Source organism: Gadus macrocephalus, chromosome 10, assembly GCF_031168955.1.
Source record: "Gadus macrocephalus chromosome 10, ASM3116895v1".
Taxonomy (NCBI): domain Eukaryota; kingdom Metazoa; phylum Chordata; class Actinopteri; order Gadiformes; family Gadidae; genus Gadus; species Gadus macrocephalus.
In genome coordinates this window covers 19,920,226-19,947,611 of record NC_082391.1, presented here as the reverse complement: position 1 = coordinate 19,947,611, position 27,386 = coordinate 19,920,226, and the positions used below count along the sequence as shown (strand labels likewise).

Genomic DNA, 27,386 nt, shown 5'->3' with positions numbered 1-27,386 from the left:
GACCCCGAGGCTGGGTGACACTAGCCATACGATTAATGACTTAATCCCGCGACGTCCCGCAGAGGCTAAGAACCATGACACCCGCTCACAATATACAAACGGAGTCACACATGCAAAGCCCCCGTCCTTCCCCTGCCGAACACGTAGCCTCGAACACAGGCGAATAAATTATTACAATATTTATTTTGGGATACAGAATAGGCTAAATGCGTTTTACAATAAAAATAGATGATTTTTTAACACGTCATTGTCAACAATAGAAGAAACCTCAAACTAAAACATGAACTCATGTTGCAAGTGTAAGAGTTGAGTCTATAACCTGTTTGGGTCCTCGATCAAGTGGAAACGAGCTAAATGGGTTTTGCGCCATTTTGAATAAGTGCATTGAAATATTTACAGATATGTATAAAGTAGTTACGGTAACACAGTGTTCATTATAAACGAATTGCATTTGATTCATGAACTGCAGTGAACTATACTTATACAGGTAGGCTATAGCCACTAATGCCTGCGCCCGTGGTGCCTCCGTTTGGTTTTATTGTGGGGCTTGCGTCCTCTTTCTCTACGCGCGCAGTAATATTTGGTGACAGTCTGTGTGCATCTCTCACACTTTACAGTGCAGCACCAGTGGAATTTACAGTTGCAGCTGCTGACCATCTCGACGCGCTTCTCCACCACTCGCAGGCCGCACTCGTTGCACAGTCGGCGGCAGCTCCGTCGTTCCCACCGCGTCATGTTCTTGTCTCCCTTGACGCACTCGCGGCCCTCGGTGCCCTGCAGGCCCAGGCTCAGGTTCTTGGAGCAGTAGTTCGGAGAGTCCTCCAGATAAATCAGTTCTGTGCGGCGGATGCCGCTGAAGGCGTCGTTGAGGGCGCCCCGGTTGTCCGCGCTGTTACCCGCTCTCATGCGCCTCTTGTCCATCTGTAGTTTTTTGGCCTGCTCGTGCTTCTCCTTCAGGTAGCTGCCGACGCTCCTGAAGTCGGGCAGCTGCATCCAGCAGGTCTGGATACTGCAGCTCCCCGACACGCCATGGCACTTACAGGCTCTCCTCATGGTGGCTTTGATGGCCTGCAACAATATTACCAAAGTCAATATCTCCGATACTCTTATTTTTAGTGTCATGCAATGCAGGATAATCAATATGTATATATTTTTTACAATATTGATATGTATTCTTTATAACCATACCAATCTTCCAGCTTCGTTGTTATGCAGGTTGACAGCTGCTCGTGAATCGTGGCCATTTTCCAGTGCGTCAACAAACTGTTTGGAAATCTTCTCTCCAAACATAACGTTGTCACTGCAACCTCCCCAAATCCATCCCCTCCCACCTGGCAATAAAAAATAAAAATAAAGTTAAAGCTGCAATTCCAGAGCCGTTGCATGGGTCAAAATTGGGCATTTGTAATAATTAGATAATAAGTAATTGTGTTTTATAAACGGTCTCGTCCGATCTTCACTGGCTTACCCATTTGCCCTATTTTGGAATCGTCACAACCACAGTTGTCAAAGTCCCCCATGCTGCAGTTCTTCGTCAATGTGTACATGACTCCTGCTGCGCTGATGGCGTGGACATAAGACGTCTCCCTCGTTGCTATATTGAAGAAGCCAAATACATTTGTCATTTTCACTTAGATCAACTCTGTAAGACTACCAAAAATATGCGCATTCCGTGTGCGTAACCTGTGCGTAAAAACACAAGCCCAATCCTATCCACTGTTTCGTCGTTATATTATGTTTAAAAAAAACTGTATTGGGCGCATTATCTTAATTACCACTGCGAAGGCCAGTATGCGTTGACAACTGCAAGGCGCTCTCTGGGCAATTCCACCTGTCCCATCCAAACTGATGTTTGCACTCCTGTATTCCACTCTGTGCACCCATTTGCACGCTGCTGGCATACGTCAGAAAAGCCTTAACAAACAAAGCATGATATTAGTTGTTGACCAACAAACAAAGGATACAAATGTTTTGTTGACCATCTGTACGGTCAGTAGATGTAGCTGTATGTATATAATTCACCTTTGGTCCCGTCATGAGGAAGTTGTTCGCTGACCTGGATAATAAACATAAAAAATACGTTAAGTCAAACATTTCCACATCCAAAAAGTGCATGCGTTCAAAGTTGTTATTTTTTTTTTGGGGGGGGGAGTCTACATACCAGGCGGAGGCAAGCAGAACGTGATAGCACATGGATATAATGAAGGTTTTTATCAGATAAGATCCCATCGTTCCAAGATGTCCTGGTAGCCTATCCTAAGTGGGCGCGACGCGATCAGAGTTGGCGACTGTTGTGGTGAAGACTAGGGCAGGATGATATTTATACCGTCTGCCGCGTCGATTGACAGATTTTTTCCCCCTGCTGGTCACGTTGCTTTGTGAAAATGGCCCAGGGTGATGGCCGTGTCCTGCTAACAAACAGGAGACGTCTAGGCATGAATGCACTTCAAAGAGTGGCCACAGACAGCCAACCAGCCTTGCATTTGTTCACCTGTCATTCCTAGGCTTCCCCCCCTCCTTCGTTCACTTTCCCACGAATTCCAAAACGAACAATACAGTAAATGAACTAAATCAAATGTTTTTAAACACTTTTCATCAAGTTTGCAAGCAGATCATTATTCTAAACGTTTATGACCATTCATGTAGGCCTATGTATTCCATTTTTAATATTCCGTTCAGATGAGCAGCGGTATGGGAAGCGGCCCTCGGGGCCCCACGGGGCCTACAAAGCCAGCAGGCTCTTTCAGCAGCTCAATATATAGTCATGTAAATACTGTATCACACGTCGGCGACATTGACATGGCCATGGCAATAGAGGATAATAGATGTTTCCTCTGGAAACAACTAGGTGTGAAACTTGCGGGAATTTACGACAGTGAAACAAACCAATACAATATGATACGTGGGAAATATTCAACGTTATAATGCGCTCTTCTTTGGGATTACTCGCTCAGCAATGGCAACGTGACGGTAAGGGATCCCCTCTCACTCATTTAATATTAAAGTAGCCTAGGCTTTACATATTAATTTGAGCATTGTGATACCACTGCCAAATTGCTAAAATGATTCATCATAATCAGCACATCACGTTGAATTAACGGCACATTTAAAATCCCAAATAAACTACTCAAAACTCTTAATAGACAATTTGACCAATTCTGTATAGGCCATCGAGCGATGTCCTTAACACAACAGCTCTTAATGTGAGGATGATCCCGATATATAAATGAATCCCATTCATTCGACAATTTGCCTGAAACCCATAGGCTCAACGCCTAAATCGACCTGGGAAATAATAAAGAGTGATCACATTGCAATCCTAATCCCACAGAACTGGAAGAACTATTCAATGGGGACCTTAACTCTTTAGGGGACAGTTAGGGGCCAGCGACCTGTGAACAATGATCTACCGATTGGGCGTGATTCCTCATGATTGTTAGAGATCCCATAAACATCGAAACTGCTGTGATCCAAATGATTCACGTGCAGTAGCTAATTAATTGCTAAAGCCTATATCACTATTATTATCGATAAATTAACAAATCATTCACCATAAGTGCATAATGCATAGGCCTATATTAATAAAAACATAAACGATAGGCTAGCCTACTGCTCGTCCTCATGACTAGCCCATAACCAATAATACCATTTATAATAATAATAATAATAATCAGGCTTTTAATAATTTAATTTGGGTCTTACTCGTATGAATGAGTTTTGGAAATCATTCTTTCACAATTCGACCGGAGGACTCACATATAGGCCTATTGTCTGCATGAAAATATCATTTTTTTAGCAATAGGTTCTTCCAACAATGTTATAGGGCTTTACGAACTTTTTTGGATTTATATGAAATATCCAATATAGTGCCAAACGCATGGACTCCGTCAGTTACTTTAGTCAGGTCCGTACGTTTATTCTGACAGTTTATTATGGTCAACACAGTGTATTCACGGCTGGCCTTCTGAGACCTCCCCCGACGGCTGCAGTGTATTCAACTGCAGCCGTCGACGTAAAATCGACTTCAAACGCGCGTAGACCTAACATCCTATCTACTTAAAATACCATGGAGTAAAATGCGCGTTCAAGGCATTTGGGAGACATTAAGCCGTGCAGGGTGGGGGGAGTGGTGATTTAGGGCTTCTCGAGGTGAGATAAATAAAGCAATAAAAGGAGAGAAGGTGGAAAAAGTCACAGTCTGCCGACGGGTGACAGGATTGGCGACGCCAGTGCTTTGTTTAGCTCTACGTGTATAAGTGTAGGGTTTTTATTCTGGTAGACTGGGCCCAGGATATGATTTTAAGGGCTATGTAAGCAACCATCCCATTACGATTTGGAACAAGACCTGTAAATTGCGTCTATCATTTATAAACCACAGCGCCCGTTCAAATGATTACCCTAAAAGCCTAAAGAGGTGAGGAGAGTTAGATGTTATAACTGCTTTAAACATCCCCTCTCTGTCCCTCTTTCTGCCCTAATAGGCATTTTTTTTAAATGTTATAATCAGCCTAATAGAATAAGACTGATTACAACATTATTTTGGTTGTTGTTTTTTCCTGTATTTATGCTGTGTAAATAAAAATTGCTATGAAAATGAAATGGATTATTATTATAATGCAAGTTATAGCTTTATATAAGGTGAAGGAGGGTTGGACATTGAGTCAAAAAATAATTTATGATCATTCTAATTGGAGGCTATAGCTTGTATAATCAAACATTAAAGGATATTTAAATGATTTATGGTAGACATTGTTACACACAACATGGACGCCAGTCACTGGTAATTCCAATCATTCACATTTATTTCATAAATAAAATCAAAGTAAAAAGTTGATTATGAAAACACCCCGCATGATTAGCATCAGATTGTTTCCCTCCCGACCCCTGCCCCCATCCTGCATGCCTGCCTGGCTCTGGACACTACATCACCACACCCCTTCCTACTTTGGCCACCTCACTTCCTACTTTGGCCACATCACTTCCTGGTCTGGCTGCATTACTTCCTGGTTTGGCTGCAACACTTCCTGGTTTGGCAATATAGGATACATGTTAGCAAAAGGCTAACCCAGAACAGAAGACAGGCACCCAGGCTCTTAGGTCCTCCCCCCCTCCCCCCCTTGATGAAAATAGGGGCCCTCCGAAGATGCTGAGCACCACTACAGCACCTCGGGGTTCCCCATAGCACGCTTATCAGAAGATTACATGAGGGAATTATTTTTGTAATACTAAATAATCAAAGGAAAGTGCATTTTTTTTTTTGCTTCGTCATCTCTGCCTCAGGCCGGAACTTGTGCTTCCAGGTCAGGGTGTTGCGTCTCCTTTTCGCTCCTGCTCGATGGCTGGGGGAGAGGAGAGGGAGAGGGAGGGAGGGAGAGAGGAGGGAGAGAGGGAGGGAGGGAGAGAGGAAGGAAGGAAGAGGAATAGGGAGAGCGATTAGTTTGTGCATGCTCTGTGGGTGTGTGCAGTGCAGCTGTTAGGGGTAGACTACTTTCTGATCTGTAAGGGATGCCTAGATGATCTGGTGTATTGCAGGGAGGGGGGGGGGGCGCGCACTGCAGTTGTGTGCATTAGTTTTGACGTTGCTGAATTGCAGTGTGCTCTGCCGACGGCAGTGGATGTGACATACACACTAACACACGCACCAACGCACACCTGCGTACATAATAGCAACTCACTCTCTTTGGTGGGCAGAGGGTTTTTCTCTTTTGTCTCCGTCTTCTTCAGCTTTGTCTTGTCAAAGCTGGAGATCTCAGTCATATCGGGCTTATCGGACATCTTGGCTTTAGGGAAGAGAAGCATATAAAGGACCGTTTATCACTGGGCTGGGCTTGCCTCTCAAGAGACATGCTGCAAATACAAAATGTCTGGAGCGTTCCTCTCACCCACGCCCCTGTTAGATGAAGGGTTATTGTACAAATGTAGAATACAAAATCGATGAAAAAATATCTGAAATCATGATTGGCCAATTGTGACCATATGTATTGCATATATATATTTACATATACATATTATACATGAATGTGTTGCATTTGATGACACATTTATCCCTGCATACTGACTAAGGGAGTGGCTGACAGAATGGGTTAGCTCCCTCCCTCCCCGCTAGAGAATATTTATATATATATATATATAAATACATTTATATATATATATCCCTATATATATCTCCCTAACGTGTGCACATACCATGCATCCAGACATGTCTGGGTGCATGCTGCCATGCTACCACCCCCCTTTGTTACCCCCCCCCCCCCCCCCCCCCACCCCCCCCCCCCCCCTCCTGAGGCGAGTCTGGCTCAGGCTTTGTTCTCCTGCTCAGCTCAGCCTCTCCTTCTGCATCCAGCCCTGCAGCCTCCTGGACCCGTACAGCACCACTACCCCATCTGGAGCCACTGCAGTCCTTTTCCTTTTTTTCCCCAGATGGTACCATCCCCAGCCCCCATCCCCATCTCCATTCCCCATCCCCAGCGCCCAGCCCCAGCCCCAGCCCCAGCCCCAGCCCCAGCCCCAAGCCCCAAGCCCAGCCTTTTGTCCACCCACTGTTTTGTTGTGAGCAGCCCCATGCAGTATGTTATTGACAAATTGTCATCTTGACGCGGATGAACGAAAATCTTTCGCTGTAAATGTACTCCAGCCTGCAGTTACTTTCTTTGTGAACGGTTATAATCTAAGCATATATGAATATGCTGAGCTCATGGCTCATTATATATTCAAGTAACATCCCCCCAAGGAGAGGAATTCTGCCACACGAAGATACATTTATCAAGATAGAAATGAGCTGGCCTGACAACGAGCCACGCCAAGATGTCTCAAATACATCCCATGGTTCATTACACTGACTCATTAAACCGACCGATATTAGACCATAATCCTTCTCATCTTCATCACCACCACCATCATGAACGGTACATGTCATTTGCTCGTGCTGCTCCAGCCACACCCTACCCATCCTTTGTTGCTGAGCACCAGAGGGGAAGATAATCACACAGAAATGGAGGGAGAGGTAGACAGACTGACAAACAGATAGCTTGAGAGAAAGGCATACTATACATATATATATTGTCTATATATATCTGCACAGGGAGAGAGAGACATTAGAGACAGAGAGAGAAGGAACGAGAGAGAAATGTAGAAAACAAGGCAGATAAATCAGGCCTTACCGGTGATTTCCACAGAGCTGAGGGAGAGCGTCCACACGTGAAGCGAGCCAGGCGGTGAGTGTGCAGGAGGAGGGAGGGCTCAGCGTTATGGAGGAGAGAGGGAGAGAGAGAGAGACTGGTGGTGTGCGCGCACGCCTGCTTTTTGCACCAGGGTGTGGCCTTAAGAGGAGGAGGAGGAGGGGGTGTCAGAAGAGAGAGAGAGAGAGAGAGAGAGAGAGAGAGAGAGAGAGAGAGAGAGAGAGAGAGAGAGAGAGAGAGAGAGAGAGAGAGAAAGCTTAGTCAGTGCTGCTTCCATTCCTCTTGTCAATATTCCTCGTTATTTCTGCCCCTGCGGGGTTAACGGCCTGGGGGAAAGCGTGACCAACAGACAACAGCTGCGCTGCTTGCTTGGTTGGTTGGGGATGAAATGATTTATGCCCTGCATTACTTAGGCCAGGATTCAGCATGCTTTACTGTATTTGGTCAATAAAGTGTGCAGAGCAGACACAATGTACCATGATACAGCAACCTGCTGTTGTCTATTATCTGGTATCTTGTGTTGGCCTAGATACTTTATAAGAGTAATAATAATATATTTTTTTTTTTAAACTGATGATCCATAAAGAATTATTGCAAACATAATTTCAATTTGATCAAATAAAAGCAACGTAGTCATTCACTTTGAATAGGCTATAACAGACCCCTAATAGTGACAAAGTGCATTTGCTTTATTTCTGCAATGTTTCTTACTATTTAATCTCATCACAGTGCAATGTGATTATGAATTTCACACATGTTGTTATCAATTTATTTTAATCAATAGAGGTTGATCATATTAAGGGCATCATTTGTAGAACACATAGTCAGTTGTTAACATCATAAAACAAGCTGGTGCAGGGAAGGCCACGTCCGGTTCAAAAATAGACCGTTTATATTCCAAGCAATGTAATAGTGACTCACGGTGACACTGGCTCTTAATATGGTGCTTAGCATGTGGACCGACCTTTGAGTGCTCGTCGTTCAATTCTTGACATCATATTACGGAAGGAGAGATACAGTAACGTCAGGATGAGGTCATTCTTCAATAATAAGCATTCCCTGCTCTCGCGGGACATTACAGTACCACCTACTGGTTAGTCTGTGGCAATGCAAAGTATTTGTTTCCGTTGAGTCATAGTCATTTGTCCGGAAAAATAAGAAGAAAAAGGAAGTCAAATTATTATTTATAATAACTCACTTTTAATTCAGTGTCCTGGTTAACTATATAATTATTTTCGCTAATAACTTTTGGGTCAAAGGCCTATGGACCTCCAATTTACAAATGGACATGACTCACACTGCGAAGCCCTATCACCACCGGAAGGGCTCTCGCTGATCTTGGAACAAAGGATGATGCATTCTCATTAGGGGTAGCTGTTGTAGGGGAGGTCTCAGAAGGCCGGCCAGTTTAGAGGCACGCAAAAATGTTATTCAAACACATTTGAAAACACATTTCTTACTTTTACGCTATATTATATTTTAATTAATTGAATGGGTGGTTTCGAAAGCAAAAATAAATAAATAAAAAAACGATATATTTCCTTGTCATGTTTAATTTAGTTTATTTTTCTTATTGGTTAACTACATTTTTTTTTACGATTTGCATTCAATTATTTGGAACTCTCAAAGCTCCTCGTAAATAATGCGGGCGGAATTTTCCATTCAGCAAATTTCACTCTTCAGTTTGTGTGATTGAGGTGATTGCCACTAGAGGTCGCCAAGTAGTCGTCTCGTAAAATATTGTCGTAGGCCTACGTTGAAACACAATGACATTTGCTGTTTCATTTGGCTGCTCTGTAGGCCTTAGTGTGATACTTGATTAGGATAAGATATACAATAAAAACATTATTAGATGTGTATGTGTGTGTGTTTGTGTTTGTTTGTGTGAGTGTGTGTGTGTGTGTGTGTGTGTGTGTGTGTGTGTGTGTGTGTGTGTGTGTGTGTGTGTGTGTGTGTGTGTGTGTGTGTGTGTGCGTGCGTGTCTCTCAGTGTGTGTGTGTGTGTGTGTGTGTGTGTGTGTGTGTGTGTGTGTGATTGTGTTTGTGTGTGTATGTGTGAGTATGTGTGTGTGTGTGTGTGTGTGTGTGTGTGTGTGTGTGTGTGTGTGTGTGTGTGTGTGTGTGTGTGTGTGTGTGTGTGTGTGTGTGTATTTTAGAGCAAGAAGGGGTCAGTCAATCCATGAATTATTTAGGAAGTGTTCCTTCTGAGAATTATCTGTAACCTCTGAATACAATCAGATCATTGACCTTCTGGAGATGTGTTAAACACCTCCTATTAACCTTTGCTTCTAATATGCAGAAGCGGGCACTGCATGAGACTTGCGTAGAAGGTCGTATTGATCAGTCTGCCAACCGTTGGCAGTTCACAACAACACAAGTATTGACTGGACCCCTTAGCGTGTATTTATTTATTTTCAACAGACTATTCATACATTGTTTAAGTGTCAAGCAGATAGTAGAGAAAGCATATTTTCAGAGCTGATAAATCTACTTTCATGCTAAATAAAGGGTTCTGTATACTATACGTGTGTCTATTTTCTTAAAACCTGAACTAGTAACTTCTACAAGGTAGATTAGTGTTTTGGAGTTCAAAGTGTATTTAAACTTTGTAGACCTTTTGGCCTGTAAGGCAATAATACTATGTGTTAGTGCCTCACATGAAAATAATGATGTATAAATTATTTTCTACCCAGATGTGATTTATTTTCAAAATATTATAAGATTATTCTATCACTCTTCATGTAGTATCTTCCCCATGTCTGATGATGGCAGCAGAACTATGTGTATGTTTTGCAGTGTTATGGTTCACTGGTACTTGCACTGTGTATTTGCTCCACCAGGCTGCACTCAAACCTCTTGTACAACAATGTGAAAAATAAAAAGGAAACCATTTTTTTTTTTTTTTTTTTTGACTCTCAACAGACATTAGCAATGCTACAGGAGTCCTCCATGATGTCACTAGGTTCCAATAATTCTTGGCTGACTTCAAAAATATAATTTGACACAAGCCACCTGTGTTCTAATGAATCACCAGGTGTGGAGTACACTAACAAGAAGCCTTTGAAAGTAGTGTCGTCTTGACTGAGCTGGATATGGCATCAGTATACCATATGTCAGAACAAACAGATTGATAGTTCATGCTGATGACTATGTATTGAAGAGCATACTTGATTCATAAATCGGTTATGTGGAAAACAGCCGTATTTAATAATGAAAGATTATTTTTGAATCATTTCTTGATTAATTCAGACCATGGCATTCAATACACACACACACACACACACACACACACACACACACACACACACACACACACACACACACACACACACACACACACTAGAGCTGTTCAAGAATGATTTAGTTAGTTTGTTTATAGCTGGACAATTGATTATACATTATTATTTCAGTCCATATTTGAACGTAAACCTATCTCAATTGGCAATTCTCCCATGAAAACTAAGTGGTCTCTCAGTAGTTTGAGTTTTCGATGGAGTACTTTTTAAAAGTTTAAGAATGAGGGAGTATGGAGGAGAGCATCCCAAGGGGGCAGGTAGTCTAAGATGTGTAGGGTTGAAAGGAAGGAGTCTCGGTGAGAATAGATAAGGGCAACGCTAAAGCCACTGGCCTGCACAATGAATGATTCCACAGCCGATTGGTGCCGTGGTGTTCCAACACTTGACCAATGGGCTGAGCGTATCTCAGTTCTGGAGGAGTTATCTCATCCAGGCAGCTGGAGGGCCGAGAGACAGGGGCGAGCGAGGGAGGGAGAAGAAAATCAGTATAGAGAGAGGGAGAAGAGAGATAGAGAGAGAGAGAGAGAGAGAGAGAGAGAGAGAGAGAGAGAGAGAGAGAGAGAGAGAAACAGAGAGAGAGAGAGAGAGAGAGAGAGAGAGAGAAACAGAGAGAGAGAGAAACAGAGAGAGAGAGAAGAGAGAGAGAGAGAGAGAGAGAGAGAGAGAGAGAGAGAGAGAGAGAGAGGGAGTGTGTGTTAGAGGAGAGGGAGATATGTAAGAGGGGGATTCTACCGTAAACAAAAATGAACCACATTAAAAATACCCCTGATCAGGTATCAACGTGTAAAGCCCAAATTAACTGTATTTTCCACGTATGAGTTTGTATGTTTGTGCGTGTGTGTCTTTTCATGTGTCCCTGTGTGTATTTAGTGGGCGACCACAGGGGGCATTTCGGTTGTTCTGCAGGCCTGTGGCAGTGACGCGTAGGTCCTGCTCAAATCTTTCCTCCATGCTCCATTTCTCCCAGAGAAACACACACAAGCACTCACAACAACACTCACCAGAGGCTCGATTGGATTAAGCAAATGAGTTAAACCCACGTATCCGTGAATGAGATGATCAACGGGGATGGTGCGACAACACACACACACAAACAAACACAAATAGACACACATACACACACACACACACACACACACACACACACACACACACACACACACACACACACACAGACACACGCACACACACACACACAAACAGACACACACACACATGTTGTGATGCCAATTGAATAGCGACTGAATACAAATTGATGCTGTGAGTCTGCGATGATGTTCATCATTGCTGGTTAGATCATTAACACTGGTCCACTGTAGAGTGACCCTGTGTTAATGTGATGCTTAACTGATCCATGAAACAAAGGATATTTAACAGACTAAAATGTCAAGGTCAGGTTTTTGTCATTAGGTCCCAAGAAGAGAGGAGTGTTCACAAAACAGTTTAGCAAAGATCTATATATAAATCATGAAATAATATAATGAACTTGAGTGTCGCAAGTCAAAATCCCAGCATTGCCTGGGAAAGTGTAGGTAAACATGGACATTAATCATTTCTCTGTGAAAATACAGGTTAAGTCACAGTTGGTTATGAAGGCATAAATCTTCATTTGAGACCTTTAAGCGGTAATTTAATTGCATTACACATTAATTGCTGACATTCCCCTTGCTGTTTCACAGCCCCTAGCTCTGAGAGAATAAGTTAAACTGCACCTTGTGGTTTCTTCTAAAAACAAAACTCCTTTCGGTACTGGTTCAAGAGATCATCCTGAAAAGAAAACTATCAAATGAACACCTTTGGGTGAATTTATTTTGTAATATCAGTGTTTTCAATATGCTTGCTATTCTAGAGAGCATATTGTATGTTATTCTGTTTGCAGAAAATGTTAGTGCATCAACCAAAACACCAGCACGGAAAATAATATCAAAAGAACATAAGATATTCTTCTATAGGATACTTCATAAAATAAATAGCATTTATGCTACCGTTTGTCAATGTCTATTGTCGTTCCAATCCGATCAACATTGTCAAAATCTGTATGTGCCTCACATTATTTTAAAGTGTGTTCCCGATTCCAAATCCAATTTTCTGTCCACAATCCGTTTGTGCAAAAGTCTAAAAGGGGCTGTGGTTTTGTTTAGCTGCACCGGGATCCATTCACACACAGTAACTCATCCGAAAAAGTGAAAACAAACCCAACCAACAAGCAAACAGCACAAGGCTACGCAACAACAATGTTCAATAAACGCTACACTAAGCCCTGATCTCCCCTGAAACCCTCACTACCCATTCACCCCTGACACTACACGGCCCCCCCCTCTCCCCCCCCCCGCCCCCCGTCGGTGGAGGGCACACAGGCAGGGCCATCAACTGTGGAAGCCCCCAGTGGAGGGCTTAGGCTGGGATCTGCGGGTTGGCTCAGCCGCCTAAGCGCTACAAATGACCCGCAATATGCTCGAGTGGCCACCGGGGAAATGAGGCTTCCAGACATGCGGCTACATCACCATGGCACTCAAGAGGGAGAGAGAGGGAGAGAGAGCGAGAGAGAGCGAGAGAGATGGAGAGAGAGAGAGGGAGAAGGAGAGACGGAGAGAGGAAACTGAGGGGGGGAAAGCGTTTAACCATTCCGGCTCCACTGGGAACCTCCCACTTCTCGTTAAAAAGCCGATGGCCACTTATGACAGGAAGGATGGAGAAGATGATGAAATGTAATAGGCTGGCGGGGCTGCAGAGGCTTATCGGAAAGAGGGATAGAGATGTCTTGGAAAGTGCGGTGTATGTTGTGGATGTGACCTGAGTGTATGTTTATATATCTGTGTTTGTGTGTGGGTATACGTCTGGGTGTGTTTGTGTGTGTATATTTGTTGGTATGTGTGTGTGTGCGTGTGCGTGTGCGTGTGTGTGTGTGTGTGTGTGTGTGTGTGTGTGTGTTTGAGTGTGTGTGTGTGTGTGTGTGTTTGTGTCTGTGTGTGTTTGAGTGTGTGTGTGTGTGTGTTTGTGTGTGTGTCTGTGCATGTGTGTGTGTGTGTGTGTGTGTGTGCGTGCATGTGTGTGTGCGCGTGCGTGTGTGCGTGTGCGTGTGTGTGTGTGTGTGGAGAGTGGGATGGACCTGTGGAACTACGATTGGAAAGTCCAAAAGATAGATGGTGAGAAGGAGAACGAAAGAGAGAGGTGAGACAAGGTGGAAAAGACGGGGAAAAGGATCTCGTCAGAGATGGATTTGAGGCCAAAGTTGAGTCCATTAGTGTATCTGAGTGAATCTTGAACCATCTTGTTGTCTTCTGCTGTTATTGCGAAGGGAGAATTTCTGCCTTGCTTGGGTTTGAGGGGCCATCCGGGGACTCCTAATCTGTACTCAGCTGTAATAGTGATTTATCCCACCTGCCAGAGACATATGGACTTTCTGACTATGTGTGTGTGTGTGTGTGTGTGTGTGTGTGTGTGTGTGTGTGTGTGTGTGTGTGTGTGTGTGTGTGTGTGTGTGTGTGTGTGTGTGTGTTTGCGTGCGTGCGTGCGTGCGTGCGTGCGTGCGTGCGTGCGTGCGTGCGTGCGTGCGTGCGTGCGTGCGCGTGCGTGTGTGTGAGTGTGTGTGTGTGTTTGCGTGTGCGGGTACATATGTGTGAACGTGTGTGTGTGTGTGTGTGTGTGTCTAAGTGTGCAGTGCGTTGCCGCTGCATGTGTCGCTGTATATGCCGAGCGTATGTGCAGAAATCCGCAGGGAACTCGTGCGTGAAATGCAGAGGACAACAGGCAGACGGCCCGTCAGATGAGGGCTCGTGGAAGTGCTCTCCCTAAACATTTTCCCTTCAAACTCGCCTGATTGTAATTTCAAGCTTCTCAGCCAGTCGTCATGTGTTGCATTGACTGAGGCGAGATAGCAAACCGTTTGTGTGTGATTGTGTCCTATGTCCACGTACAGCCAAGCAACTGATGTGCTGCTCTGAAATGTGTGCGTATGTTTTCTGTTTGTGCGTGTGTCCCCAAAAGTATATTTTTAAATGAGAGAGCAGAGGAGAGGAAAGTAGAGGAGCAAAGAAATCTCGAGGCGATGAGAAGTCGGAAGAGGAAAGTAAAATAGGAGCGGAGTACGAGATGGGAAGAAAAAAGGAGAGGACTGGAGTAGGAGATGGGAAGAGAGGGGATGTAAGGAAAAGAGGTGAGGAAAGGAAGAGAGGGGAGGAAAGGAAGAGAGGGAGGGAAGATGGGGATGAGAAGAGAGGGGAGGAAAGGAAGAGAGGAGAGGAAAGGAAGAGAGGAGAGGAACGGAAGAGAGGGGAGGAAAGGAAGAGAGGAGAGGAACGGAAGAGAGGAGAGGAAAGGAAGGGAAGGGAGGAAAGGAAGAGAGGAGTGAAGAAGGAGATGAGAAGAGAGGGAAGGAAAAGAAGAGAGGAGAGAGAAGGAAGAGAGGAGAGGAAGAGAGGAGTGGAGAAGGAGAGGAGAAGATAGTGGAGGAATTGAAGAGAGGACTGGACTAGGATGAGAAGAGAGAGGAGAGGAAAAGACGAGAGGGGTGGAGTAGGAGAGGAGTGGAGAGCAGGGGAGGGGAGGGTTTTTTGCATTTAAATGGTATAAAAATGACTCGTAAATAAATGGTTTTTGTATCTCTACCCTGCTAGATACCTGCTGTCGCGTCTTCAGTGGGTGTGCATGCAAGATAGAATCCCACTGCAAAGCCAGCTTAGCCAGGTGCCCTTGCTCTCTGAGATAAGCAAGAAGCTTGAATGACATATTAAAGCGTTGAGACCGCACACAAACACACACAAACACACACATCTCGGCTTCTTAAGCCGGAAGTGCGGTCAAGCATTTCAGCCCATCAAGTCGAATCTAAGTCCTGCTATTTTTATCCTCATATTAAGCAGCATGAATTGCTTGCAGATAAAGAATGTATGCAAAAAACATTTGACCCTTTACTGAGGTGAAATTTTGTGTTAAGGTAAACAAAGGTGTTTATGTTTATACGTATGCATGTAGGTACCTATGTCATCACGTACAGTAGGTATACTATGCATGTCTGTACCGTATGTATACATGCATAACCGTTTGTAGGCATGTACGTACAGTATACACACACAAAACGCATGCATTTACACCATGTATGTACATGATGGGTGGATCGATGTCTTGAAGGTGCTCTGTATGAAGCCTTAGGCTGTTGTTGGGCTATGGTGGAAGAGGTAAAAGGCGCAGTGCTTTGCCTCAAGCCAAATACAATGTCGAGAGATAACACAAGAGAGATACCAGGGGAACATCCGAGTTGAGATAACCAAGACTCGTAGTGGGGTTTCAGGGAAAGGCAAAGAGGGTGGATGGATATGATCATACTAACCTGCATTTAACCTGGGAGGAAAAAAATAGACTGTGTTTACCCTAAAGCATCATCCACCTGTTTATGGTGCTGTAGCTCACACACACTGGCTGTGAGTGACCTGCGTTCTTGCTGTTGAAAGTACCATCTGACGATCTCCCCGTTCAGACATTTCTGTACTAATTACTGGTAGAGCAGACATGTCTGGCTGATGTGTCCGGACAGTGAGAAGAACATGGTTGTGACAGATTGGGCACGCGTTACTGGCTAGACCTCCAGGGATTGTGATACTGAGGCAACGTGAGAAAACTTCTTTGTCAATGTCAGAGAGAGCTCGAGTGAAGTTTTAGCTTTACAAAGATAACAGAATGATTTGGTTGGTCTAGACTAGAGCAAAAAAAGACGTAACAAAACTAAAAACAAAAAACTAAAACAAGTCATGTTTTAGTTCAGTAAAAAAATTAAAGAAAAGTGATCACTTATCGGGATTAAAATAGCACAATTAAAATTACACGTAATAATAATAATTAGGTTTACCATAATGGAAAATTGATGTCAGGCGTGGATAATCTTTTTGTTATACTACATAATACTTCCTACAGTTACAACACAAAAGTCAATCTGAAATTGAATGGTTACAAACAACAAACATGTCCGAATAGGCCACGATGCTAACAGGCTAACAGAGATTTGGGTATTTTTAGACTTTGTGTACCGCTACAGCTTGAGGCACCGCCTCGAGGATTCGCACACATTGCTCTTGTGATTGGGAGGATGTTAGCGAGCAGGGGACGTTGAGCAGAAGAACCACATCATGACGTGATAACGGCTCTGCGTGCGCGTGCGCGTGCGCGTGTGCGTGCGTGTGCGTGTGCGTGTGCGTGCGTGTGCGTGTGCGTGTGCGTGCGCGTGCGCGTGCGTGTGTGTGTGCGTGCGTGTGTGTGTGCGTGTGTGTGTGTGTGTGTGTGTGTGTGTTTGTGTTCAGGTAGCCATTGTGAGCTAAGCATTGAGGGGAGGGGTTGAGTTGGTCCATGCCATCGGTCAAGAGCGGGCTCACACCCCTGCAGCACTGTCTGCGGAGAACATGCCTTATGTGATGACTAATGTGAAGACTCACAGCTCACAGGCTCACTTACATTACATTTAAACACACACACACACACAAACACACACACACACACACACACACACACACACACACAAGCAAACACATTATTCACAAAAACATGCGCACAACACACACACACACACACACAGACATGCACACATTTGTACGCCCCCAGATAGCTTACTCACAACATTGGCAATGCAGCGTAGTCTTCTCACAGCCACGGCAAAGTGACATGTTCAGAAACGAGAAAGAGAGAGAGAGAGGGCGTCAGAGAGGGAGAGAGAGAGAGTCAAGGAGAGATATGGTACAGTGAGTACTAAGAGCGAGAGGAAGAGATATGCATGAGCGAGGCGGAAAATAAATGGCTTGTGTGCATAGCATTGTGAGGTTTCATCAGATCATTTAGCAACATCTGGGTCCACATCAGTATCTCCCTCCCTCCCATTAACTCTGCTTTCCTTCCTCATTTTACCTCTGTGCTTCACCATCCATTACCCTACCTCGCCACTGATGCTTTTCTTTCATTCTCCCCATTCTCTACATGCACACACATGCGAGCGCACACACACACACACACACACACACACACACACACACACACACGCACACACACACACATTCAAACCCATTTGAATGACACTAACGCACACACAAGGTTTTATGCATTGGTAGTTTCTAATGCCATCGTCATGGTAACACTCCCTCGCTGCGAGCTCAGACCAACAAACGGAAAACAGATCCTAGGAATCAGCTTGGAACCTTACATAACAGATGATAGATTGACGGACGGACAGACAGACACATTCCTACCAGAGATATTTAGACAGACAGACAAGACCGATAGATACACAGAAGGATAGGTGGAAGTCAATGCATGAAGCATGCAACAGTTATTCTTGTAGTACCTTGCGGTAGACACACTCACACTGACATACACGTGCACACTGGGGACATCCACAGTAGTCATGTATCGCTGCCTTCCCCACATAACGAGGTGCGGAAATAGCTGTTTAACTAGCCTTGGCAACAGTTCTTGCTAATGTATTAGCATACTAATTACGGCTTCCTCTCTCCGTGGAGCCACCCAGAGCAGAGGGGAAGACGGGGAAGCGGTGTGGAGCAGGTGAGACAGAACCCCCGGGCCGTGCTTAACAAGAACGGGGTCAGGGGGGCCGTTCTAGATGGACACTTTCACCGCCGCGCGAGGCGGGTTAAAAAAAACTGTCCGACAGAGAGGCATCGTACAATGCCCGCACGAGTTGCTCTTGTGATGTAATTTCCTGGCTTGTAGCACTTACAGCGTTCCCGTTTGTCTTTTCTGGCATCGTTACACGACGGGTCGGGGAAGAACAGTCATTGGCAATTCATTGTTATTGTAGCTTCATTAGCCTCTTTAGCCAACCATCTCGAAAACAACCATCAAAACTTGACATTGTATTGCACACACAGAAAGGCCGTGCAATGCATGAATTGGATTCCGGATTAAAGCAGCAATGTCATCAAGTGTGTAAGTGCATTTAAAGTCGACATTAAAATGACCGAGTGGTACAAATACAAATAAAGTAGATCTCATTCTTGGCACCGCCATTTTTGTTTGTCGAGTTGTACGGTTAACCTCGCTGAACTCGTGGCCCTGAGTGGATACGATCAAAAGGGGGCGTGCCTCTGTGAAATGCCGCACGAAAGCTGGGAGATTACCTACTTTGCAACTCTTGCGGTTGGTGTACGAGGCATCTCGAACACACCATCAGACAGAGATGCCTCAGACATCGTGTTAGACGGACCCAGAGGAAAGGGGGGACATTGTGGTGAAGGGCGCGTGTTGTGTGGCTGTGTTCTCACCGCGACTTATTTCTGAGCTGTGTGGTCCACGGGAACAGAGTGGATGGAGCGGAGATGAGGGGGTGGTAAGACAAGAGAGAACAGAGCGTACTTTGGGTTTTCTATGTATGTGTAGGGCAGCAGCCTCGAGTGAGAAATGATCAACAAGTGCCGGTGTGAAGGCACTGGACTGCACGAGATTCGTCTCTTAAGAATATCAACTGAACAGACTTCCCCCTCCGCTCCCACCACACTGCCTCCTCACTTTCCAAAACACATTACAGCTGTTTACTTGTAGCTCAGATGGTACCGCGAACATTCAGCGCATGCTGCTCGGAGACATTCATCTATATATCTATGCATCTATTTATATATCCCAATATCTTTCTATCAATATATCTATCAGTCTGTCTGTCTGTCTGTCTGTCTGTCTGTCTGTCTGTCTGTCTGTCTGTCTGTCTGTCTGTCTGTCTGTCTGTCTGTCTGTCTGTCTGTCTGTCTGTCTGTCTGTCTATCAATCAATCTATAAATCTATCCTTTTATCCATCTATCCATCTATCTATCCTATGAGGCAAAAAAAAGTAAAGCAATAAGCTGATTTTATTTAGACTGTGTTATACAGAACACCATCACAGGCTGGTGTCCTGAATAATCACCACAGCCTGAATATTCATTAATTACTCGCTACATTTGTAATGCAAGATTACTTTCCCTTCTCCACTCCCTTTAGCTGCGTTCGCCTGTATGTCCCAACAAGCTCCAAGCAAGCCATTTTGTATAAGGTCGCAATGTGGGAGCGAATAAAAGTCTGTTTGCTGTGGGCGGACATACAACCGGCTGCAGGTCAATTCTGAATGTTTGTGGAAGTGGTTCAGGGAGGGTGGCATACACTCGTTGGTGGAAGATCCTGCCTCACTACCTATTCCCTGGAGCCACATATCTGACCGAGAAGGTGGGCTGGCAGCACACACACATAAAACCCCACAGGTGGCAATGTCAATTTAGAGGGATTTTGTGTTGAATTTTTGCTTTACTTTGCCCTTCTATTAATGTGGATGTGGACTTTGTGTGAGTGCATTTGCTATGCTTGTGAGTTGATCTTCGCTGTCAGGGAAATTTTTGTTTCAATTTTAGCTCAACTATTTTCTCAAACAATGAAGGCTTTGGATTTGATGGGTTTTTAGTAATCCCAAAGAAAATATCGGTGTCAAACAAACAGTGAGCGAATTAAGTGTCTTTGTCATGGTGAAAACCTCTTTTCCTGTCCTACTCCTATATTCATGAGTAATACAAGCGATATTTCTTCATACACCGTGAGTCTATGTAAATCTGAACATTAAACAAACTTTATACTTGTCCCAACTCATTAGCATCACATTGAATGCTCCAAAAAGAAAAAAACGTCTGCGCGACGGAAGGCGTGAATTGGTTATGAGGCGGGGGAGAGAGACCATTCAAGTGAGAGAGAGAGAGAGAGAGATAATGGAGGGGAGGTGAGCCCCTGACCTTAATTAGTAGGCCTTGGCTCACGGTGTCAAGCGCAACCAAAAGGGGTGCCGTGCGATAGCGACCAGCGTCTGGGCGTGCGGGGGGGGGGGGACATTGACAAACGACGGCCAGCAAAGGACATAAGGCTGTTTTTAGCATACTCATCAAAGAGAGAGAGAGAGAGAGAGAGAGAGAGGAGAGAGAGAGAGAGAGAGAGTGAAAGAGTGAGAGAGAGAGAGAGAGAGAGAGAGAGAGAGAGAGAGAGAGAGAGAGAGAGAGAGAGAGAGAGAGAGAGAGAGAGAGAGCGAGCATGAGACATAATGAGAGACTGGGAGAGAGAATGGAGGGACAGACTAGGAGAGAGTGAATGAGAGACAGTGAGAGTGAGGAGATAAAATGTGTCTACCTGAGAAAACATTAATTTAGATTTATACTGTTTGAATGTCATCGGCTTGCTAATGTTAAACCAAACAATGAAATGTGCTAAAAGGTAGAAACAAATGGTGCGTCTGTGTGTCTGTGTGTGGTGAAAACTAAGGGTAAACTGTCACTAGGAAAGTAATAAAACAAACAGTTGGCTTAAAGAATTAGAGAGCCATTTTCAGGCAGTTGTGTTATCAGGGAAACGTGAGTAGCATTTATTTTCAGCAGCTTAACCAAACAGCTTTATCTCAGGGATAACCTTGCATATGTGTGTGTACGTATAAATGTGTCTGTGTGTGTGTGGAGGGGTGCTTTTCTGTGTGTGCCTGTGTGTGTGTGTATATTGTGTCATGCATCTATATTTTAATATAAGACGGTACTCTAGCGATTCCGTTAGGGAAATGAGTTACATTTAGCAGACGTTTTTATCCAAAGCGACGGACAGCCACTCATACCCACACCGATGGCGGAGAAAACCATGAAACCGCTCTCGGGAGCAGTTAGGGGTTACGTACCTTGCTCAAGTGTAGCCTCAAACACTCTGAGACCAGCCGACCCCATTGTTAGACTTTATTATGACTTTAATTTCAAAGAACCTTTGCTCAGAAAAGTGACAAAAGGATTAAAATCTAAAATCTACCATCTTTGTATTGTAAAGTGTGCATGTATAGCGTGCACATCTCCACTGGCGGGTACGCCTCGGCCCAGTGGTGAGGGTGCGGTATGGCCCAGCTCAGTTACGGCTCGCGTTTTCACCGCCGACACCACCCTGTCCTTATGGTCGGGTGGGGTTTAAGCCAGAAGGCGATAGCCACGGCAGCTCACGTAGGCATCGTGACCTCATAGCAGCCCGACACAGTGGAGCCTGCGAATAAATCCAAGGATAAAAGAAGAACGCGACACAATGAAGAGCAACAATGTCGGGTCAGGGTACAGTTTGTTTTCTTATTCTCCCCCTGTCGCACGGAAGTGACGATTCTGTCGATCAATCAACGGAAGGCGTGTCTAGCTCGAGCTTCTCCACTTTGAGACGTCTCAGAACTCCAACGGAGGTGCACTGCGAGATGAGTACAGATCAATACGGCTCGGTCCGGATCCACGTACACTTTTGGCGGCGAACATTACAATACAGCATCTACCAGCATTATATTCTGGTTCAATTTGGTCACCTCATGTTGTGGCCCTTGAATATGTATTTGCTCCATTATACTTGTTTGATGTACTGTTGGAGCCTCGCTACAACATCATTCGTTGAACCGGAAGTGAACACATGGAACGTGTAAAGCTAAACCCTGGAAGGGTTGGTAGTGCAGGCCCCCAGGGCAATTCAACGGGTTGAACAACCCACGGGATCTGACTCTTCCCGTAGCCAGCACAGCGGTAATCTGTGCCTTTTGAGCTCTTGACCAAGAGACCCCCCCCTACTGATCACACAGGAAACAGTATTTGATTTTATTCCCAAGAGTCAGTTCATTGAGTTGAATCTTCCTCCTTGGTCGTTTGTGTTTTTTTGTGGGCTGAATGGGGGGGTTGTGTGTGAGTTTCAGTGGTCATGCTGCTTTGAGTCTCTCTTGCCTTTATCCTTTGTGTTACAATTCTTAGGATGCCCATTGATCATGGGTCTGACACGAGGGCCAACGTATCCCACCAAGCCTTCTCCACTATTAAGAAACCATGAACCATCTGCCTACTCAGCTGAGGTTGTGTTCGATGCTTGGATGCCTACCATCTTCTGGTTAATTAATGAGACCCTTTCCACTTGCCAAGGAACTATACCATTAGAGAAAGGCTAATGCAATCCAAATTATCCCCATTGCGATGCAATGTAATGTGTCAGTTATTAAGTTTGTTAAAGAGCCCATTGCTCATGCGCAGGGGAAATGTAGCCTCTTTAATTTGATGTTTTTTTCCCCCACTCTAATCTAATTGTTTGGTTTTGAACGGTTTGATTGAGGGAACTAGCTTGAATGGTGTTTTGACTGCTCATCAAAACCTCAATCAAAGCAAGGTCAGGTTGAGGATAACGGGAATGGGTTTTAATTTGTAAGAAACCACACGTTGCTCTTAAATAGCTTCCTTCCAGAATGTTTTCTCTGGTGGCTCTTGAACTGGGCCAATCTGCGTCCTTTGGGGAACGTTTTTTGTTTGTATTGGTTAATGCCGCCATGTGATTGGTTCAAGGCTAGTCCAATCATCATGATTGAGAGGGAGGCTTTTCAAATAAATGAATACAATGAAGCAAAGTGCATGTGGCTAATCAGCCTGGATGCTGGGGCTTTGCTATGGCACAGTGCTGTACAAACAATTCGGACACACACACACACACACACACACACACACGCATACTGTACATGCATACATACATACATACACACACTGACACTGATCATTTACGACTTTTAAAAAACACAGGAGCACATTCTAAAAAATGTTGCACAGCTGTGGGTGCAGATGAAATATTCAGCAAAGCACTTTTTCCTCCTCAACATTAGCGTCGCAGGGTATAACAGCATTTTAAGGGCAACTTCTTCAAGTCAACGGTTCCCCAGTGCCTCCCTCAGTACATAAGAGAGAATGCAATGGCCAAATCAAATCATCCCTCACCCACCCACACACACACACAAACACATACACACACACTCCCACACACATACGTACACACCCCCCCCCACACACACACACACACAAACACACACACACACACACACACACACACACACACACACACACACACACACACACACACACACACACACACACACACACACACACACACACACACACACACATACGTTTGCCATGCGCATAGACACATACATCAAGCTTATGCAGACTTCAATGAGCCTTTCAAGGGAGAAATTGTCAGCCGGGTGGGAAGCGATTAGGGGTCCCTTCGGTTGCCACGGCGTTCCTTCCCAATGATTGATGTGATTAATAAAGCTGTCGTTGTCATGGCACCCAACGTGTGGGTGAACGTTGGCTAAGAAGCAGGGAGACAGAGAGACAGTGAAGAAGAGAGATAGAGAGAGAGAGAGATAGAGGAAGAGAAAATAGGATGATATTTGTGTGTGTCCGACACTGTAATTTATGCCTCTGTGACAAAACTAAGTCACACGGAGCAGCGCTCATAGAAGAGCCCACAGTGACCTCCAGCCCAGGTGTACGTAACTCGTGCTTATACTGCAGTTAAACCTCCTCCTTGTCCCACATTGGCATTTAATTGAAGACGGTTTGGCTTGTCAATCGATTTAGCAGGATGTTTACTAATTAATTATTTGAAGTGCTTTGCCCGCAGACCAATTAAATGTCACTAATCTCCTACAACACTGAATGAATGTTGCAGATTTTTACTGGGGAGCCTTATGCTCAAAATATATGAACGAAATATATTTTTTTTTCCGTTATAATGACATGTTATACATTTCCTGCATTTATTGGCTGAATGAGCCACTAGCATTAGACATATTCACTGCCATGATTGACTGTGGCAGTAGGGTAACGGTTGAGGGAGATTGATAAGGATAGATAAAGTCGTAGGGCAAGGGTTACGTGACGATAAGTATAGGGGTTAGCATTAGGGATGGGGCGCTTCTGTCCCCAATTCAATAGGTGTCAGTCAAAGAACTACTGTTAAGAATGCAAGGAATAGGTTTTGGAGCAAAAATATTTGAGTTAAAAGCTATATTAAAATCTCCACTTGAATATCTCCACCCAAATGTAATTCTCTATACTACCTTTTTATAGTGTCGTACATTGTTCTCACTTACTGAACACAGACTCAGAGATGAGTACAGATTAGAAAGCTGCTGTTTATGGCAGGTTTTACATTTTTCATAAAAATAATAATGGGACAAAGTTAATTAATTTCTATCTGCTTCTGTTTTCTCAAACATTTATGGAAAGCAGAAATAGGCAGCCTTCGTGCCAAATGATAAGTGACCGTAGGGATCATTTTTAAGTGTTTCAGAAGAGATTTTCAGTATTATCATAATTATTTTCTATTTCCAATATTACATTCGGTCCTATTCCTTCTGGCTTGTTTACTCACTGCTGGCTAATAGATGGATAGCTCTGTTCTCTCAGAGCTGTAGAGAACAGCGGTTGGATCTGCAGGCAGGAAAATGAGCACAGTAGTGACTGCTGTTTGTACCGTCTGCTCCAGACAGTGGGTGGACAGGATGGGCCTCTCTCTCTCTCTCTCTTTCTCTCTCTCTTTCTCTTTCTCTTTCTCTTTCTCTCTCTCTCTCTCTCTCTCTCTCTCTCTCTCTCTCTCTCTCTCTCTCTCTCTCTCTCTCTCTCTCTCTCTCTCTCTCTCTCTCTCTCTCTCTCTCTCTCTCTCGCTCAGGGTCACAGACCACAGAATCAGATGGAAAGTACACTTCAGTGATTCACGGAGCGTGAAAACCTGCCCCACCTGCCTGCGTTTACAACACACATCCGTGCGGTAGATTTTTTGGTTAAAGAGAGGCAGCAAACGATAGATCTTTAAAGATAGCCAACCTCCCATACAGAACTGCCAATAATGAATGAATTTCATTGATGTACCATTTACATCCATCCATTTAACAGCTGCAGCCACGAGTCATTCAATAAAAGTGTCCAATCAAGTTTATAAAATGTACTACATATGAGTGTAGTGTAGATATCCAAATCCAGGTTTTTGTTTTATTCCTCCTGATACCTAGCTGAACTGGACTCCTCTTGTCTGGACTGGAACACAACCAGACATATTCCCTGTCCTTCTTAAACTTGCGTGGCAATAATGTCTATTCTGATTCTGAATCTGTTTCTGATAAAGGAGGCCAAAAATACTAGGGACCACCAGGCTACACATAGAGTCATGTGTTGGTCAATGGGTGAAAGTAAAAAGGAGGGGGAAAGTCTGAGATGCATGACCCCCACCGTGAGCTAATATTGCTGGGTGACTTGATAAACTGCACCGTGTCTTTTCTCACATGTTCGTTTTACATGAAACACTTAGGGAGGACAATCAGCCTGAAGCTATAGGAGAAGTCATAGAGGACCTTTTCTTTGTCTGTTTGCCTATTTCTGCCCTGCTTGATTCATTATAGTAACTCAAAATAACTCCCCGTGCCCTCATTATCCAAAAATCAGAAGGCCAATGGATTCACATACACAGATTATATTTTATGTATATCTATTCCCTTCTATTCAATATTATTTTTGTATTGTATGGTACACTTTTCCCAAACAATACAAATCTCAGAACATGCCGACATCAATGTGTCAACAAGATTGCAACACATATTGGCATGATTTTGGAAACCACGGATGTGTCACAATAATTTCAAAATTCCCGATCATCTGCCGAATGGGAAAAACGCATAATTTCTCACGATATATTATTCATTTGATGTGCCGTCTTCTGGGCACGACCTTGTAGACTATTGTAAGATAACCTTGATCTGCTGCAGGAACCCCCACATCCCAGTGTCACTGTGTCGTTGTTGTTGTTGTTGTTGTTGTTGTTGTCGTTGCTGTTGTTGTTGTTGTTGCCTTCCTTTAGTTCCACCCAGGCTTCCCCCTCACCCCCTGGCTGAGTCTGTAATTTGCAGCTAAAAACTGGATTTTCAATATAGAGTCGCAATTATAACCGTTTTCTAATTGATTGTGAGTGAGGAAAATCAGTGGAGAACTGCCAATCGTAATCTCTTTGCTCTGACACTCTCCGACGACGGAGAGGACGGCATTACTACAGGAGTACCTCTTCTATTTTGTTCATCTCTCTCGAGGACGGGGGATCCTGTCTCCCTCTCCACCCACACACACACACATCGTGCCGCAGCCGCACAGATGGGATTCTCAAAAGCCAGTATCTGCGGAAGATCCCCAGCAGATTTGTCGCTGACACGGGGACTTCTGTCCTTCCCGTAGTCTCCCTGTCTGTCGGACTTCCTCTTACACACACACGCACGCACGCACGCACACACGCACAGACGCACACACACACACGCACACACACACACACAAACACACTCTGACACGGGGACTTCTGTCCTTCCCGTAGTCTCCCTGTCTGTCTGACTTCCTCTTACACACACACGCACGCACACACGCACACACACACACGCACACGCACACGCACACACACACACATACACATACGTAAATACACAAAACGCACAAACACAAACAGCATCTCTTATTCCTTCCCTGTCCTACTTTCGCCTATCCCCGCCTTTTTTCTCTCCCTTTTCCTCGTCATGCCGTTCGAGTTTTTATTATGCTAAATCTCCTGTCGTTTTCCCCTCCGTGTCTCCGTAAGAAGACCACATTTCCCTGGTAATAATCTTCTTAGCGCCGGGGCTGAGGCTGCGGTATATATTATGTTTACCTCTGAGAGAGAGAGCAGCCAGTAGGACAAAGGGAATAGAGGGATCCGTCTACTGAGCACAAGTACATCAACCTGTGGTTATCAAAACCTCCCCTTAAAGTGGGGGACTTCCTGGTGTCGTTGTTTTTCGGGTCATTATAGAAGAGGGATGCACTCGCGGGAACAATCAACGTGCCCCGTGCAGGGGGGCCTTTGTGTGTGTCTTTGTGGTGCGAGCCCACATGGGTGTCCCTCCGAGGAGTCACCAGGGTGCCCCCCCCCCCACACACACACTGTAGCCACGGCTCTGCCGTCAGAAAGAGACCCAGAGATAGTTGGAGAGAGCGACATAAAGAGGAGAGAGAGAGAGAGAGAGAGAGAGAGAGAGAGAGAGAGAGAGAGAGAGAGAGAGAGAGAGAGCCAGAGAG

General features: G+C 44.6%; 2 protein-coding genes across 2 annotated transcripts; both read right to left on the bottom strand.

The window, feature by feature from the left end:
- Positions 1 to 164: 164 nt before the first annotated feature.
- Positions 165 to 3,938, bottom strand: LOC132466079 (protein Wnt-8a-like). The gene is made up of 5 exons (XM_060063111.1): positions 2,023 to 3,938; positions 1,776 to 1,914; positions 1,469 to 1,594; positions 1,189 to 1,331; positions 165 to 1,068 (listed from the first exon to the last, which is right to left on the bottom strand). The coding sequence occupies exons 1-5, from the start codon at positions 2,227 to 2,229 to the stop codon at positions 502 to 504; spliced, it is 1,182 nt and encodes a 393-aa protein (XP_059919094.1). The 5' UTR covers positions 2,230 to 3,938; the 3' UTR covers positions 165 to 501.
- A 1,249-nt stretch (positions 3,939 to 5,187) lies between these two features.
- On the bottom strand, positions 5,188 to 7,319 carry tmsb2 (thymosin beta 2). Its single transcript, XM_060063103.1, has 3 exons — positions 7,161 to 7,319; positions 5,676 to 5,780; positions 5,188 to 5,339 (listed from the first exon to the last, which is right to left on the bottom strand). Exons 2-3 carry the CDS (start codon positions 5,773 to 5,775, stop codon positions 5,302 to 5,304), a joined length of 138 nt encoding a protein of 45 aa, XP_059919086.1. The 5' UTR covers positions 5,776 to 5,780; positions 7,161 to 7,319; the 3' UTR covers positions 5,188 to 5,301.
- Positions 7,320 to 27,386: the final 20,067 nt, after the last annotated feature.